The 14188-nt window shown below is 37.1% G+C and overlaps 1 protein-coding gene across 3 annotated transcripts in view; it reads left to right on the top strand.

Annotated features, from left to right (window-relative positions):
* The window catches only part of NUBPL (NUBP iron-sulfur cluster assembly factor, mitochondrial), a 294693-nt gene that overhangs the window by 56545 nt on the left and 223960 nt on the right, over positions 1-14188 (top strand). For all 3 annotated transcript variants that reach the window (XM_060004721.2, XM_060004720.2, XM_060004719.2), the window contains one exon: positions 1424-1458. In XM_060004721.2, the coding sequence (XP_059860704.1) occupies positions 1424-1458 (35 nt within the window). The remainder of the gene's footprint in view (positions 1-1423; positions 1459-14188) is intronic.

Genomic DNA, 14188 nt, shown 5'->3' with positions numbered 1-14188 from the left:
TTTTGGTTGTAAGATCGTCTGTTACCATGGAATGTGACAGCAGTTAGACAGGAAAATATATGAGAAAATGTACAGTGTTTGACACATAAGTGCTTCAGTAAGTGTCCCTTCCTTGCGTTTTTTTCTTTGTTAGCATCATACCACTTGTCCCAAATAATTGGCCTATATTGTTTCATAACAGCTCTATCTGCATACATAAGCCTTAGAAATAGATTATTTCTATGTAACTCTGTTGGTATTCTATTTCTTTCCATTATATGTATTTATTCCTGTTCCAAACTATCTCAAAATACTTCCTATTTGAATATGTATGCTGGAGATATTTTGGATTAAAATGATGACATTTGATTAATACAGACATGCTCTGTGATTCTATTGTGTAAATGCAGAAAGACCCTCACATTAAAATGAATTACTCTCTAAAAGTTTCTGCCTAAAAGTTGGATTATGTTTAACCTGAAATTCAGAATTATTTTATAATTTATAAAAATTAATTTGTCAAGTGCCATGCCTTAGGCATAATACTATAATACATACAGTATTTGATTTAATTCTCACAACAGTTATGAAATAGGACCTCATTTTATAGAGGAAGAAACAGGCTTGGAGTAAAATATTCTACTCAAGATTATAAAACAGAGAGTGGTGAAACTGGGGTTTGAACCAGGTCATCCTTGAAAGTTTATGCTCTTAAATACTTTAAAGGAAACAATATCGGCATCATTTATAACACTGTTCTGTAAGGAATTGTGATCCACAGTATGAGGGTCTATTTATTTATCAGTTTTGGGAATGTGTTACTTTTGAACCTCTTTTTCATCTCAGATGTAGCATATCCTTATTGCTGGGCTAAAGGTGGTTTTGGGGACTACTGCTTTCCCCCTTTATGTCTTTGAGATTCACGAACAATAGGCACTTTTGGGAAAAAGTTTCACTGCCTTGCCTTTTACCTTCCTCTCTTCCCTCTGCTCACTGGTCCAACCTTTCATTTACGTGGGTATTTGTGAGTTAGATATTTGGAATTCCTGCATTACCAGCATTTATTTTTAAAAAGCAATAGGATCACATCCATTTTTATTTATTAAAAAGTAGGTAGTTTTTCCTCAAAATATATTTTTGAAAATAATTGAATGATATATACCATTAGCATCATTTAAAAAAAACTTTGATTATTTAAATACAATTGTAACATGATAAATGGATTAATTAAAATGATAATTTGGGGGCAGACATCTACTGTTTATGTTGAAATGTTACTTTCTTTTTTGTGTTTTTTACTTTCTGTATTCTCTCCATGTCCTTGTTTTTTATAATGGAGATATATTAAAACTTTATTTGCCTTGGTTGTTACATTGAACATATTAAAAGACAATGAATTTTAGTAGAAGGAAAGTTACTAAATTTACTTTTTTGTTTCTTACAGTGAACCTTGCACTTGCTTTATCAGCGAATGATTCGGTAGGTGTTTATTAATAGAAATACTAATTTATTAAAATGTTTCTTAAGGCAATGATTAAGAGCATACTGATGTTTTTCATTTACTCTGTTGGGCATATAGTGTAGCTCTAGTCATTTGCATGTCTTTAAGGAGCTCAAAAATCTGCCGTAAGTACTGGTTATATTTAATAATGATGATGAACATGGAAGGGACCACTAGTCAAGGAATTCAGGCAGCCTCTAGAAGCCAAGGAAATGGCTTTTTCCTTAGAGCCTCCAAAAGGTATGTAATCCTCTCAGCACCTTAATTCTAGCTCATTGAAACCTATTTTGAACTTCTGTGATAATTTCTTACAGTAGGAGTGGGAAACTGATACAGGAAGTCAATTTTCTTAGTTCTTAAATTTCTGAAGATGTCTTTATTTTGCCTTAATATATCATAGTTTGACTAGATGTAGAATTCCAGGTTTACAATAATTTCCTCTCTGAACCTTGAAAACAATATTCCATTTTCTTCTAGCATGCTAATGAGATGTCTGATGCTAGTCTGATTTATATTGCTTTGTAATAACCTGTGTTTTTCCCTTTAAAGCTTTTAAGAGTTTTCTTTATGTCTTTTAAGTTTAGAAATGTCACAAATATGTGTCTGGTTGTTGGCTTTACATTTTTTTTACCTGTTTGGAAATTGGCCAAGCAGTACAAGGCTTGAGTCTTTTTCAGCTCAGGGAAAATTTCTTCATTGATTACTTTTTGTGATGTGTTTGTTCTTTCTCCAGAAACCTATTAGGTAGATATTGACCCTTCATGCTTGTTAATTTTTCTCTCATGTTTTCCATCTCCTTGTCTTTTGCTCTGTGTTTTGGAAGATGTCTTAGACCATTTTCCACACTGCTATATTGGGTTGTAGTTGTTATTTAGCCCTTCCAATTTTTATTTTTAATTTGGAAATGATATTTTTTCCAGTTTTCCAGAACTGTTTTATTTTCCAATTGCTATCCACTTAAAAAAAAAAAAAAGGTTGCACCATTCGTTTGAGTCTCTCTGAGGATGCTAATTAGAATTAATAAAAAATGTTCCTTTTAATGATCTCTATTTACTTAGCATGGTGGTTCTTATAATGTGGTCCTCAGACCAGCAGAATCAGCATCACCTGGGAACTTGTTAAACATACAAAATCTTGAGCCCCAGACCTACTGAATCAGAAACCGTGAAGGTGGAGTCCTACAGTCTTGTTTTAATCAGCCCTCTAGATGATTTTGATGCATGCTAAAGTTTCAGAACCATGGATGTATTGTTTTTTAAAACTCTGAATTGCTGATGGGATCCTGTTTCGTTTTCCACTGTGATTATATTTTTAATTTAGTTTAAAGCTATTTTTTCCTCTTGTTTCAATGGGAATTTGGAAGAGAGATATTCATGTATGATTAGGCAACCTTATTGAAATAAAAGCCAGTAATATATTTTTTTCTTGGCTGCGCCCTGCAGCATGCGGGATCTTAGTTCCCCAACCAGGGATCGAACCATTGACCCTGGAGTGGAAACTCAGAGTCCTAACCACTGGACTGCAAGGGAAGTCCCACCAGTAATACTTTTTAAAAAATAGTTTTTATTAGAGTACTTAGTTATCTTGGAGAAGGGACCCCATCTTCCTTAAAGAAGGGAGGAAACAAGGAAAATTCAATGGATGAGAAGGTAAATAAATTCATAGGTGTGGGGATCTTTTAATTTGGTTATCATTTCAGCCAAAGCTTTGATTCTTAAGACAATGCGAAGTAATTATATAAGAAGCAATCGAAGGATGAAAAGAATAGTTAAAAAGGGGTTGATTCCTTCATGTTAGATGTTGCTAGTTTTGATGAGATGGTAGCTCAGATTTTTTTTTTTTCTTTTTTCTTTTTTCTTTTTTTTTCCCTTTCAGGGAGCAGGGATGGTCAGCTTCATATTTAATGCTTTAGATGTATGACAGGGAAATAAGCAACAAGGAAGGAAAAGCAATGTTTTTCCCTGGGCCAGTTTTTCAGAAAGCATTTTGGTGTCCTTAAGTGTTTTTAAATATGTTTGTAAAATCTACTGTAGGAAGGGCTTAAGTATTCTGTTATCCAGATGAAGGTTTTTTTTTTTTTTCATTTCTTGATATTTTGTAGCAAAGTTAGTTTAGAAATTAAAAAGAAGATAGCCAGGAAATTTGAGCAGCATGCTATGGAACTCAAAGATAATCTGACATAATACAGTGTTTTACAATTGGCTACTGTCTTGTTCTCTTAATCTATATATACTTAGGAAAGATCACTTTTATACAGCATGTATACTTGATTAATAGTGTTTTTATTTGGGAGCAGCATGTTTGGCTTAAACTGTGATCTGCCAGAGGACTGCCTGTGTATAGAAAAGAAGATAAATCATATATAAATATATGATTTATATGTATCTGGCAGTCTTATAATCTGTGTTGCCCAACTTAAGATGTTACTAATATTACACTTATTTAGAGGACATGTTTGGTCTTTAGGGAAAACTCAAGGTTCCTCCAAGCCCTTCTTATTGCCTGAGCTGATATATATAGATGGCTTATGTCCAAGGACATTTATTGGGACATGGTACTAGGGTATGTTGCTTTATGGGCTGAAAACCTCCAGTTAGGATGGTGTCTTTGGAGCTGATCTAGTGATTCATTCCCATGGAGTCTTAATTGCATGGAGCTTATATTGTAAGAGGGGTCTCTGAGCTGCTTACCCTTAGGCCAACTTTTGTTTTTTTACATCTTTATTGGAGTATAATTGTTTTACAATGTTGTGTTAGTTTCTGCTGTATAACAAAGTGAATCAGCTACATGTATACATATACCCGCATATCCCCTCCTTCTTGAGCCTCCCTCCTACCCTCCCTATACCACCCCTCTAGGTGGTCACAAAGGACCGAGTTGATCTCGCACTAGCTATCTATTGTACATTTGGTAGTGTATATATGTCAGTGCTACACTCTCATTTCATCCCAGCTTCGCCTCCCCCCCCAACCCCCCCCGCCCCGTCCTCAAGTCCACTCTCTACATCTGTGTCTTTATTCCTGTCCTGCTCCTAGGTTCATCAGAACCAGTTTTTTAAAAAAAATTCCATATATATGTGTTAGCATATGGTATCTGTTTCTCTCTTTCTGACTTACTTCACTCTGTATGACAGACTCTAGGTCCATCCACCTTACTACAAATAACTCAATTTCGTTTCTTTTTACGGCTGATTAATATTTCATTGTATATATGTGCCACTTCTTCTTTATCCATTCATTGGTTGATGAACAGTTAGGTTGCTTCCATGTGCTTAGGCCAACTTTGCCAAAGACCTTGCTAACCCTTTTCTCCTATTTTCCGTGGTACTTGCCCCTTTTCAGCATTGGAGTGGGAAGATCTAATAAGATTAATTTGCTGGTCTAGGGGAAACAGGTCTAGGAAGTTATTCATTTTACTTTTAATGTTGGCCTTATGATCTCTAAACTGGGTTATGTAAACCCCAAGGGGTATGCAAGATAGGCCATTGGAATGTAGAAGGGAAATTTTTCTTTTCTTTTTTTTTTTTTAAATTTTAAAATTTTATTTTATTTATTTGTTTTTATATAGCAGGTTCTTATTAGTTATCCATTTTATACATATTAGTGTATACATGTCAATCCCAATCTCCCCATTCATCCCACCACCACTCCCACCCCCTGCCACTTTCCCCCTTTGGTGTCCATACGTTTGTTCTCTACATCTGTGTCTCTATTTCTGCCTTCAAACCGGTTCATCTGTACCATTTTTCTAGGTTCCACACATATGCGTTAATATACGATATTTGTTTTTCTCTTTGTGACTTAACTTCACTCTGTTTGACAGTCTCTAGATCCATCCATGTCTCTACAAATGACCCAATTTCTTTCCATTTAATAGCTGAATAATATTCTATTATATATGTACCACATCTTCTTTATCCATTTGTCTGTCGATGGGCATTTAGGTTGCTTCCATGTCCTGGCTATTGTACATAGTGCTGCAATGAACACTGGGGTGCATGTGCCTTTTGAATTATGGTTTTCTCTCTGGGTATATGCCCAGTAGTGGGATTGCTGGCTCATATGGTAATTCTATTTTTAGTTTTTTAAGGAACTCGATACTGTTCTCCATAGTGGCTGTATCAATTTACATTCCCACCAACAGTGCAAGAGGGTTCCCTTTTCTCCACACCCTCTCCAGCATTTGTTGTTTGGAGATTTTCTGATGATGCCCATTCTAACTGGTGTGAGGTGATACCTTACTGTAGTTTCGATTTGCATTTCTCTAATAATTAGTGATGTTGAGCAGCTTTTCATGTGCTTCTTGGCCATCTGTATGTCTTCTTTGGAGAAATGTCTATTTAGGTCTTCTGCCCATTTTTGGATTGGGTTGTTTGTTTTTTTAATATTGAGCTGCATGAGCTGTTTATATATTTTGGAGATTAATCCTTTGTCCGTTGATTCATTTGCAAATATTTTCTCCCATTCTGAGGGTTGTCTTTTCATCTTGTTTATGCTTTCCTTTGCTGTGCAAAAGCTTTGAAGTTTCATTAGGTCCCATTTGTTTAGTTTTGTTTTTACTTCCGTGACTCTAGGAGTTGGAGCAAAAAAGATATTGCTGTGATTTATGTGAAAGAGTGTTCTTCCATGTTTTCCTCTAAGAGTTTTATAGTGTCCGGTCTTACATGTAGGTTTTAATCCATTTTGAGTTTATTTCTGTGTATGGTGTTAGGGAGTGTTCTAATTTCATTCTTTTACATGTAGCTGTCCAGTTTTCCCAGCACCACTTATTGAAGAGACTGTCTTTTCTCCATTGTATATCCTTGCCTCCTTTGTTATAGATTAGTTGACCATATGTGCATGTGTTTATCTCTGGGCTTTCTATCCTGTTCCATTGATCTATATTTCTGTTTTTTTGTGCCATATTGTCTTAATTACTGTAGCTTTGTAGTATAGTCTGAAGTCAGGGAGTCTGATGCCTCCAACTCCATTTTTTTCCCTCAAGACTGCTTTGGCTATTTGGGGTCTTTTGTGTCTCCATACAAATTTTAAGATATTTTGTTCTAGTTCTGTAAAAAATGCCATTGGTAATTTGATAGGGATTGCATTGAATCTGTAGATTGCTTTGGGTAGTATAGTCATTTTCACAATGTTGATTCTTCCAATCCAAGAACATGGTATATCTGTCCATCTGTTTGTGTCATCTTTGATTTCTTTCATCAGTGTCTTACAGTTTTCTGAGTACAATTCTTTTACCTCCTTAGGTAGGTTTATTCCTAGGTATTTTATTCTTTTTGTTGCAATGGTGAATGGGATTGTTTCCTTAATTTCTCCTTCTGATCTTTTGTTGTTAGTGTATAGCAATGCAAGAGATTTCTGTGCATGAATTTTGTATCCTGCAACTTTACCAAATTCACTGATTAGCTCTAGTAGTTTTCTGGTGGCATCTTTAGGATTCTCTATGTATATTATCATGTCAGCTGCAAACAGTGACAGTTTTACTACTTCTTTTCCAGTTTGTATTCCTTTTATTTCTTTTTCTTCTCTGATTGCTGTGGCTAGGACTTCCAAAACTATGTTGAGTAATAGTGGCACGAGTGGACATCCTTGTATTGTTCCTGATCTTAGAGGAAATGCTTTCAGTTTTTCACCATTGAGAATGATGTTTGCTGTGGATTTTTCATTTATGGCCTTTATTATGTTGTAGTAGGTTCCCTCTCTGCCCACTTTCTGGAGAGTTTTTATCATAGATGGGTGTTGAATTTTGTCAAAAGCTTTTTCTGCATCTATTGAGATGATCATATGGTTTTTATTCTTCAATTTGTTAATATGGTGTATCACATTGATTGATTTGCATATATTGAAGAATCCTTGCATCCCAGCATAAATCCTGCTTGATCATGGTGTATGATCCTTTTAATGTGTTATTGGATTCTGTTTGCTAGTATTTTGTTGAGGATTTTTGCATCTCTATTCATCAGTGATGTTGGTCCGTAATTTTCTCTTTTTGTAGTATCTCTGTCTGGTTTTGGTGTCAGGGTGATGGTGGCCTCATAGAATGAGTTTGGGAGTGTTCCTTCCTCTGCAATTTTTTGGAAGAGTTTGAAGAGGATTGGTGTTAGTTCTTCTCTAAATGTTTGATAGAATTCACCTGTGAAGCCACCTGGTCCTGGACTTTTGTTTGTTGGAAGATTTTTAATCATAATTTCAATTTCAGTGCTTGTGATTGGTCTGTTTATATTTTCTGTTTCTTCCTGGTTCTGTTTCTTCCTGGTTCAGTCTTGGAAGGTTATACCTTTCTAAGAATTTGTCCGTTTCTTCCAGGTTGTCCATTTTATTGGCATAGAGGTGCTTTTAGTATGTCTTAGGATCCTTTGTATATCTGGGGTGTCCGTTGTAACTTCTCCTTTTTCATTTCTAATTTTATTGATTTGAGTCCTCTCCCTCTTTTTCTTGATGAGTCTGGCTAAAGGTTTATCAATTTTATCTTCTCAAAGAAGCAGGTTTTAGTTTAATTGATCTTTGCTATACTTTTCTTTGTTTCTATTTCATTTATTTCTGCTCTGATCTTTATGACTTCTTTCCTTGTACTAACTTCGGGTTTTGTTTATTTTTCTTTCTCTAGTTTGTTTAGGTGTAAGGTTTGATTGTTTATTTGAGATTTTTATTGTTTCTTGAGGTAGGATTGTATTGCTATAAACTTCCCTCTTAGAACTGGTTTTGCTGCATCCCATAGGTTTTGGATCATGGTGTTTTCATTGTCATTTGTCTCTAGGTATTTTTTGATTTCCTCTTTGATATCTATAGTGATCTCTTGGTTATTTAGTAATGTATTGTTTAGCCTCCATGTGATTGTGGTTTTTACGTATTTTCTGCCTGTAATTTATTTCTAGTCTCATAGCGTTGTGGTTGGAAAGGTGCTTGATATGATTTCAATTTTCTTAAATTTACCGAGGCTTGATTTGTGACCCAAGATGTGATCTATCCTGGAGAATGTTCCGTGTGCACTTGAGAAGAGAGTGTAATCTGTTTTTGGATGGAATGTCCTATAAATATCAATTAACTCTATCTGGTCTGCTGTGTCATTTAAAGCTTGTGTTTCCTTATTAATTTTCTGTCTGGGTGATCTGTCCGTTGGTGCAAGTGAGGAGTTAAAGTCCCTCACTATTATTGTGTTACTGTCAATTTCCTCTTTTATAGCTGTTAGCAGTTTCCTTATGTATTGAGGTGCTCCTATGTTGGGTGCATATGTATTTTTATTTGTTATATCTTCTTCTTGGATTGATCCCTTGATCATTATGTAGTGTCCTTCCTTGTCTCTTGTAACATATTTTATTTTAAAGTCTATTTTATCTGATATGAGTATTGCTACTCCAGCTTTCTTTTGATTTGCATTTTCATGGAATATCTTTTTTCCATCCCCTCACTTTCAGTCTGTATGTGTCCCTAGGTCTGAAGTGGGTCTCTTGTAGACACTATATATATGGGTCTTGTCTTTTTATCCATTCAGCGAGGCCTATGTCTTTTGGTTGGAGCATTTAATCCATTCACATTTAAGGTAATTATCGATATGTATGTTTCTATTACCATTTTCTTAATTGTTATGGGTTTGTTTTTATAGGTCCTTTTCTTCTCTTGTGTTTCCCACTTGGAGAGGTTCCTTTAGCATTTGTTGTAGAGCTGGTTTGGTGGTGCTCAATTCTCTTAGCTTTTGCTTGTCTGTAAAGCTTTTGATTTCTGCATCGAGAAATTTTACTCTACCCAGCAAATTATGAATGAGATCCTTGCTGGGTAGAGTAATTCTGGTTGTAGGTTTTTCCCTTACATCACTTTAAATATGTCCTACCACTCCCTTCTGGCTTGTAGAGTTTCTGCTGAGAAATTTGCTGTTAACCTTATGGGAGTTCCCTTGTATGTTGTCATTTTTCCCTTGTTGCTTTCAATAATTTTTCTTTGTCTTTAATTTTTGTCAATTTGATTACTGTGTGTTTCGGCATGTTTCTCCTTCAGTTTATCCTGCCTGGGACTCTCTGCACTTCCTGGACTTGGGTGGCTATTTCCCGTGTTAGGGAATTTTTCGAGTATAATCTCTTCAAATATTTTCTCAGGTCCTTTCTCTCTCTCTCCTCCTTCTGGGACCCCTATATTGCGAATGTTATTGCCTTTAATGTTGTCTCAGAGGTCTCTTAGGCTGTCTTCATTTCTTTTCATTCTTTTTTCTTTATTTTGTTCCACGACAGTAAATTCCAGCATTCTGTCTTCCCGGTCACTTACTCGTTCTTTTGCCCCAGTTATTCTGCTATTGATTCTTTCTAGTGTATTTTTCATTTCAGTTATTGTAATGCTTATCTCTGTTTGTTCTTTAATTCTTCTGGGTCTTTGTTAAACATTTCTTGCATCTTCTTGATCTTTGCCTCCGTTCTTTTTCTGAGGTCCTCTATCATCTTCACTATCATTGTTCTGAATTCTTTTTCTGGAAGGTTGCCTATCTCCACTTCATTTAGTTGTTTTTCTGGGGTTTTATCTTGTTTCTTCATCTGGAACATAGTCCTCTGCCTTTTCATTTTGTTTATCTTTCTGTGAATGTGGTTTTCATTCCACAGGCTGCAGAATTGTAGTTCTTCTTGCTTCTGCTGTCTGCCCTCTGGTGGATGAGGCTATCTAAGAAGCAAGCTTCCTGATGGGAGAGACTGGTGGTGGGTAGAGCTGGGTGTTGATCTGGTCGGCAGAGCTCAGTAAAACTTTAATCCCCTTGTGTGCTGATGGGTGGAGCTGGGTTCGCTCCCTGTTGGTTGTTTGGCCTGAGGCGACCCAGTACTGGAGCCTGCCTGGCTCTTTTGTGGGGCTAATGGCGGACTCCAGGAGGGCCCACGCAAGGGCTACTTCCCAGAACTTCTGCTGCCAGTGTCCTTGTCTCTGAGGTGAGCCACAGCCTCCCCCCGCCTCTGCAGGAGACCCTCCAACACTAGCAGCTAGGTCTGGTTCTGTCTCCTGTGGGGTCACTGCTCCTTCCCCTGGGTCCCGATGTGCACACTGCTTTGGGTGTGCCCTCCAAGAGTGGAGTCTCTGTTTCCCCCAGTCCTGTCGAAGTCCTGCAATCAAATCCCCCTAGCCTTCCAAGTCTGATTCTCTAGGAATTCCGCCTCCCATTGCCAGACCCCCAGCTTGGGAAGCTAAACGTGGGGCTCAGAACCTTCACTCTAGTGGGTGGACTTCTGTAATACGTGTTCTCCAGTTTGTGAGTCACCCACCCAGTGATTATGGGATTTAATTTTATTGTGATTGCGCCCCTCCTACCATCTCATTGCGGCTTCTCCTTTATCTTTGGATGTGGGGTATCTTTTTTGGTGAGTTCGAGTGTCTTCCTGTTGATGATTGTTTAGCAGTTAGTTGTGATTCTGGTGCTCTCGCAAGAGGGAGTGAGCACACGTGGAAATTTTTCTTTTTATTAATTTTTATCTTTTAAAATTTATGTTTTTGTATATACTCATTAATTTATACTAAATTAGTATAGTAGCTCTAATAAAAAATATCAACAGATATCTTAACATATATTGAAGTTGTATACCTAAACATTTTTTACTGATTGGGGTGCATGATCAAAAAAGTTTGGGTGTCACTGGCCTAGGCTAAAGGAATTTCTGTGCTGGATCATACGCCAGTTGAAAAGAAGACTACTTTGTAGATGGAGGTAAAGGCCTTATAGGAATAGGGTGTGGGTTTTCCTTGCCTTTTCCTTGCCCTTTGTACTTTCCTTTGAGGATGTAGAAGGTAGTATTGCAGAGAAGAATTTGGGACTATGTCATGTGTGCCATGCATCTAAATATTATATCCCATGATATGTTGGAGCTGGCTCATGCTTGTTCTGAGAGCTGATTGTTAAATTTCCAAGAATTTTGCAAACCAGTTGATATCATGTTGTTAGCTTGAAATAGGCCATGGTGGGAGTATTTAAACCATAGAAATCGGAAAATACTGAAAATTAGACTCCCCTCCTCACCTTGGGCCATTGTTAAACATTTACTGGCATACCCACTGGTCATACATATTGACAGTCACATATTTTAGTTTTTCTTTTTTCTGTCTTCTTAACCACCTTTATTATGGATCTCATTTTTCTACAGTATAAATTTAATAAACAGTGAGAAGTGCGCTGAAGCTGGAGAGAGAAAGGTAAAGGTCACCAGAAACTACTGATAAATTCTGTGAGATTCCTAAGTCAATTTATTTCTGTTCGTTTTAGTTCAACAGACATTTATTGAGCGCCTGTAACACTCATTGCCAGACACCCTGGATATAAAGAAAAGTAAACATGCCTACTAAGACTACATTCACAAAACAGTGTTTTGTGTGTGTATATATAATTATATGTGTATATATCTCTGTGTATGTCTGTGTTTGTGTATTTTGGTGGTTTATAGCTGAATTAGGTTTAATAATAGTTTTTCCTGTGGGTAAGTGTAAATTAAAGTAACACTTAATAAGGTTTTATTGTGCTTTATAACAGAGTAGACACACTGTGTACTCTTAAAGTTTTTATAATCTAGTAAAGACAAGGGGAAGATAAATGTCTTAAAATGATGAGCTGTGTTCAAGGTCAAATGTAATAGTGTTTCTGTCTAAGGTGACTAACTTTTATTCCAGAGAAAAGCAGTCTTTTTTCATAGAGCATGTTCGTGAACATAATTGTATTTGCCTCTCACAGAACCCTGTAATGCAGTGCACTTAGTATTTATCAGTTTTACAGTCTTATTGATTCTGCCCTAATCCTTGTCACATTTCATCAGCCAGCAAATAAACTTTTTTAGTCTCTGCAATATTTTTCCAATATGTATCTTTCTATTTTCACTGTTCCCACTCTAATTAAGGGTCACATTACTTCTTTTTGGCTCATTCATTGACTTATACCTCAGACAGTTATTGAGTGCCTGCTCCTTCCCAAGCACTTTGCTACTTTGGAGGATTTAGAAATGAATAAGACATAGAAATGAATAAGCCCCTTTGAGGGACTCACAGACCAGCAGACCACTGCAATGACCTCTTACCTGCTCAAGCTCAAATCCATTCAGTACATAATGCCAGATTACTCTTACTTAAGCACCACTGGAACCTCATTTTCTCTCCACTCAGAGTCACTGCTGAATGCCTTTGCTGGGATTCAAGATCCTCTATGATCTGGCTCCCATCCACATTTCTGGGTTTATCTTCAGCTCTTCTAAATGGTCCCTGTGCTCTAGCAAGTCAGGGTTACTTGCTGTTGCCAGTTTGGGCTTGGATATATTATGTTCTTGATAGCTCACAGCCTTTCTTCTATGTTTCTACTGGAGCGTTCTCTACTTCTTCTTCAGCTTTACACGTCCTATCCTCCAGGCTGCCATGTATGGCTATGCTGGTTATATCCTGCCCAAGAGTACTTGTCAAGGGAATCGAGTGATGACAGAAATCCGGGCTACCCTCCTCTTCATGTGCACCCACAGACTGCTTTCTAATTCACACAGAGGCACTGTATGAGCTAGCCTTACCCTGAGAGGCAGCTTAGTGAAGTGCTCCCCTGAATTCCCTCCAAGTGAGGGTCTTTTTTCCATCTTGTGAAATCCAATAGCACTATTTATTGTTACTATTATTATGTACCCATGTAGCCATTCTGGCCATTTTTATAATAACAAATAATAAAACTAACATTTATTGAACATTTATAATATGTCAAGCACTGTTCCTCATGACATGGTTCTTAATTCATTTATTCTTCATAGCAACCATATAGGAATAGATACTATTATGATCCCTGTCGTAGATAAGAAGCAGAAGCACCTGGAGGCTAAGTATTTTGCCCAAGCTTACCCAGGAAGTAAATGGCAGAGCCAGGTTTGAATGCAGCCTAGATCCTGTGCTATTAACCTACTTGTTATACCGCTCCTATGTTGTCTAGATTCTTATGATTCAGAGCTGTGTCGTCTTTATTCTTGGCTATCCTTAGCAGCTAGCACAGTGATTTATGACTTAGGAAATAGACAACAAATGTTTGCTACATGGATGATTTGTGTGCATAGATGGGTTTAATAGTATGTGAGTGCAAAGTTTTGTTTTGTTTTGCTTTGGTTTTTGAGGAGTGCTGTGGGATGCGAGGGCTCTTGTGGCTTGGTGGCCTGCACGCTGTTCTTTTCCTGTTTCTTAAAAGATGGTGTACTCCATGATGCTCCTTGGCCCTTTTCTCATTTTAAACTCTATCCAGTAATCTCATCTTTTCCCACTGCCCCAGTTACTACCCATGTGCCCTGGATTCCAAATGCATCAGCAGCCTGGATATCTTTCCTGGGTGCCAGACCTGGCTCTCTCATCTACTGTAGATGTACACTTGAATGCTTTACAAACATTCAAACTCAGCATGTGTAAAACCAATCTCTTCTTTCCTATAACTGTCTTTGTCCTATGAGGGTCATGTGGTTCCCTCCCATCTCTAAATCAGTCACCTGTTACTGCTGCTTCTACCACTCAAAGCTTTCTAGAATATGTCTTCTCATTTAACTCCTTAATGCCACTGTTTTATTCAGACCCTTATTATGGATCTTCTGTGAGGTGATTCCTGCTCTCCATTTTCTCTGCTATGATGCTTTGAGGAAAGGGCTAGTACTTCCCACATTATTTGAGAGGTTTGTTTACTTGTTTAACTCCTGTGCTAGTCTGTGAACCTTTTAGGGCCAGTGCTGTTGGTCTCGTTCCCTTTTTTTAT

Source organism: Delphinus delphis, chromosome 2, assembly GCF_949987515.2.
Source record: "Delphinus delphis chromosome 2, mDelDel1.2, whole genome shotgun sequence".
Lineage (NCBI taxonomy): Eukaryota > Metazoa > Chordata > Mammalia > Artiodactyla > Delphinidae > Delphinus > Delphinus delphis.
This window is presented reverse-complemented; position numbering and strand designations above follow the sequence as displayed.